At 37.0% G+C, this 4,298-nt stretch overlaps 2 protein-coding genes across 2 annotated transcripts; one reads left to right on the forward strand and one right to left on the reverse strand.

Moving 5' to 3' along the window:
* Positions 1 to 17: 17 nt before the first annotated feature.
* Positions 18 to 854, reverse strand: MELLADRAFT_88736 (uncharacterized protein; the record flags this gene model as incomplete). Its single annotated transcript, XM_007412281.1, has 3 exons — positions 18 to 80; positions 177 to 581; positions 654 to 854. The coding sequence occupies 3 exons, from the start codon at positions 852 to 854 to the stop codon at positions 18 to 20; spliced, it is 669 nt and encodes a 222-aa protein (XP_007412343.1).
* Positions 855 to 1,123: 269 nt separating this feature from the next.
* Positions 1,124 to 2,925, forward strand: MELLADRAFT_53003 (uncharacterized protein; the record flags this gene model as incomplete). The annotated part of the gene is made up of 6 exons (XM_007412117.1): positions 1,124 to 1,250; positions 1,330 to 1,679; positions 1,778 to 1,980; positions 2,056 to 2,159; positions 2,283 to 2,749; positions 2,833 to 2,925. 6 exons carry the CDS (start codon positions 1,124 to 1,126, stop codon positions 2,923 to 2,925), a joined length of 1,344 nt encoding a protein of 447 aa, XP_007412179.1.
* Between the last annotated feature and the right edge of the window lie 1,373 nt (positions 2,926 to 4,298).

The following is a 4,298-nucleotide window of genomic DNA, read 5'->3' on the forward strand; positions in this document are numbered from 1 at the left end:
ACAAATCTGGTCTTGGTTCAGATGAGCGCGTGGATGAAGGCTAGTTTATGATGAGGGTTGATGTCCATGATCCTAATACCCTGGAATGTGTGGGATCCAAAAAAACACAGGAGTTTCTGATGCATCGGTATCAGCTCTTTTATAATCAAGTCTAAACGAAATAACAAGAAGCTTACAGCATCATTGGCCCAAACCACCAGATTAGATTTCCAATCAGTAGACCAAATCGGACCTTCACCAGAATGTAAAATAGTTTCTTTATTGCCTAACCAACCTTTCTCATGTAAAATCAAATTTCCAGCAAGACCAGCTGAAATAAAATGACGTTTGTTTGGATGTTTATGATACAGTGGTTCTAAAGAAATAGATCTCATTGGTCTTTTTAAATCTAGAATGAAAACATCATTTCCACCTGAAAGTTGTACGATTGAAATTTTGCCATCCATTGATGCTGTGGCTACAAATTGATCACTGGCTTCTAATTTGATGTCATGAATTGTTGCTGAGTGTGGTCTAAACCTTTTAATGATTTCAGTTTTATGATTGAAAACGTAAACTACCCCATTATGGGTGCCGATAGCCTGTTTTAAATTGTCAAAGGATATCAGATTCCGGGAGTCATATCATCATTATATATATATCAAAAGACATACCAATAACTTCTCTGATGCTACGATGGCACATCCACTGTCCTTTCCAAAGACCTTATCCACTTCACCCTCTAACCTTCGATACTTGAACAATGGTTCTTCCTCGTCCTCTTCTTCTTCTTCTTCATCTTCAACATTTGAATTCTCGTGTTCATCTTGGTCTGAAGTATCAAGCGAGAATGATTTTGATTCATTCTCTTCCATGCTTGGTTGAGCTGTTAATCTATCTTGTATCGGTCATGAGGCCTTTGGAGGTCAACTTGGGTAATGAAGGGCTGCATTGTGCAGTGGTATCTAGGTGTCACGTGTGTGTTTTCTTACTGGCTTGTGAGATGTCACTAGGCCTTCGCAGCTGTTACCTGAGTTTCACCTGCCGCTTCCCTCACTCACATTTTTTTGTCCTTCACATCCAGATTCCAGACTCAGCCTTGCTATAAAATTTGCTGAGCCTTGAAGAACTTATCTCAAACAAAATGACCACCACAAGCACTACTTTTCAAGACCTAAACGTTCATTCATCCCTCATAAGTGCACTTAAATCACTTTCAATTCAATCTCCTACTGAAATTCAAGCAAAAACGATACCTGATATCCTCAATGGTAAATTCAAACTATCTCTTCATCATCTCATAACACTTGGGAAATATCACCAACATGAATATCTTTGTGTGGCATTCAGGACGAGATTGTATTGGTTCATCACAAACAGGTTCAGGAAAAACTATAGCATTCTCAATCCCAATCCTACAAGGTTTAGCAAAAGATCCAAGTTCATGTTATGCATTAATTTTAACGCCAACAAGAGAATTAGCGTTTCAAATCTCATCACAATTAAAAGTTTTAGGGTCTTTAGCTATACCTGGATTTTCTTCTACTGTGATTGTAGGAGGTATTGAAATGACTTCACAAGCGATTGAACTTAGGAAAAGACCTCATGTGATTATTGCCACTCCTGGTAGATTGGTTGATCATCTTAAAAGCTCGAATGGTGAAATTGGAAACTGGGACCTAAGACGTTGCAAGTTTTTGGTTTGTTTGTCTGTATCCCATATATATTTCCATCGATCGTTTAAACGGATTGAGGAGTCGAATCGTAAAAACTTACACCTGAACGCTCCCTTTTGTAGGTTTTGGATGAAGCAGATCGGATGTTAACATCCACTTTTGCGGACCCGCTTGCTTATCTCATCAATCATCATCTTCCACCACCTTCGCAACGTCAAACACTTCTCTTCACTGCCACACTTACGGAACCTGTCCTGGCTCTTGCCAACAAAGATCCACCTCCAGGAAAACTGAAACCTGTTGTCCATCTTTGTGGCTCACGTGGGTCAGTAAACCGACAGGAATTCTTCTAAAAAACTTTCAAGATGATTGACTAAAATTTTTTGTGTGTTGAAATTAGAATCAATTTACCTGAAAATTTGAGACAACTCTATAGTTTTGTGCCTTCACAAGTCAAAGAGACATACCTTTACTATTTACTATTAAACTTAAACCAACTAACCGGTATAGTCAACCCATTTCCAAAAACAAAAAAATCGAATTCAAAACCACCCAAACGAACGAAATATTCCAATCGAATGAAACGTTTAATAACAGAAGAAGAAGAAACAAAAGATCCAGTAATAGATATCCCACAAACAATAATCTTTGTTTCAAAACCAAGAACGGCAGAAATGTTAAAGCTTGCATTCAATTCCGATTTTTTACCTTTTAAAATTCCAGCTTGTTCATTACATTCTAATTTAACACAAATTCAAAGATTAAAAGCAATTGAAGATTTTGAAGAACGTAGATTTACGATTTTGATCTCTACTGATCTTGGGTCTAGAGGATTAGATCTTAAACAAGTTAAATTGGTAATCAATTGGGATATTCCTTTAGAATTCAATGAATATGTTCATCGAGTTGGTAGAACCGCTCGTGGAGTTTTATCAGATGGAGTTAGTATCAGTCTTGTGGCTGAAAATGATGTAGATTGTGTTTTAGGAATTGAAGAAAAGATGGGATTGAAAATGGAAGAATTAATGATGAAAGAAGATAAGGTTTTGGAATATCTTAATCCAATTAGTAAAGCTAAAAGAGAGGCTTATTTGGTACGTTTTTTTCACCTTTAGAATATGATTCATTAATGTGTTAGAAAAGTGATTTGGGTGCGTGTTTCTTAATGTGTTGATAGGAATTGGAAGAAAATAAATTTGGTGAAAAACAAAAGGTTAACAAATTGAAACGAATGAAACTTGATAAGAAACGAAAAGAGATTGAAAGTTAAATTTATATGCATTCCAAGTGTTATCTGGCTAATTGCACTTCATTTTGAGACTTTGTGAAATAAATGTATAAATTTCTTGTTTCTTTTGTAGTCTTTAGGATAAAGTGAATTTTAATGAGATTTATGATAAGGAACTTTTTGAAATGGGAATCTGCTATCGTTAGGTAATTCTACCTCAGAGATGTAAATGATGCAGGGGTACCTTTCTGTTCTTGTGGAATTAGCTCTACATCTGTGGCATAATATAGCAAATCAACTAGTTTATGGTTGATGGATAGTTTAATGCCCCTTTTGAAAACAAAATGGCAGTACTTTGGATATTTCCATTTTTTTCTTTCAAAGTTTCTTGACCAATATATAGAGTTCTACAGAGTTTCATCAGATTTTTTTAACTACAGGCATGCGTGCATAAATTGATAGCCACAATGAGTGAAGCAAGTCTTAAACTTTCTGATCTGAAAAAACCTTGTGAGCTATTTATATTCATCATGAAACCCAGAATCCCCCCGTGCTCCTGTGGACCTCTTAATCTTGTCCAAGGATCTTGAGCAATTCAGTCATACTTGCTCTAAATTCTGGCATGACAAACACTGGGCATAACAGCCAGGAAGCATCTTCTTTGTGGGGATGCACTCTGATTTTGTCTCAAAGTCATAGATAGGTTGATAACATCTCCTTCTGTCCTTCTGCTCTTTGATCCTATGAAACAATTCTTTGTACTCTTTTTGTACAGAGAAAATGTAGGTATTGTATTTACAATTGCTCTTGGTTTGTGTTTGCAACTGAACTAGAGGCCAATTGATGTCGAGTAGCCTTGGTGTTCATATGCCGGATAGAAATAGCACGCCGGTACCTATCTGATTAATTACTTTGGATCTGACTTCTACAACCATTCCACTTAAGGCTGGTATGGGAAAGGGGCAATTTCCTCCTGTCACTTGTTGCAATACCTTGACAATAAGCCCAATGGGATGGCTGGTGATCTGCAAATGAGTTTGGATTATTGCAATTGATGAAGCTTATGTCTTCACAAGCTCTGACCCCTGTTAATGACTCCTTACAACAATTTCCATATGTGCACTCTGCTACATTTCTTTTCTGTTCATGTCACAGCTCAGAGTCAAGAACAGCATTTCACTATTTTTATCCTCAGATATTGTAATCAAGTGATCAAATGTCAAGTGCTGCCATATTGCCAATATGGATGAGAATCAGATCCTGCCAAGAGGCAAAGGTTCAAAGATTTTTCTTGGCGAGTTTCAGGAAGTCTAAGGGAGTCTGGGGAACCAAGAGTGCAGATTGGGTCTCCAAGTTCTTTCTGGACACCTTGGTAAAGTACATTGAAGAAAAGATTGAGGACACCATATTAAAGC

The sequence above is a fragment of the Melampsora larici-populina genome, assembly GCF_000204055.1.
Source record: "Melampsora larici-populina 98AG31 unplaced genomic scaffold MELLAscaffold_29, whole genome shotgun sequence".
NCBI classification, from domain to species: Eukaryota; Fungi; Basidiomycota; class Pucciniomycetes; order Pucciniales; family Melampsoraceae; genus Melampsora; species Melampsora laricis-populina.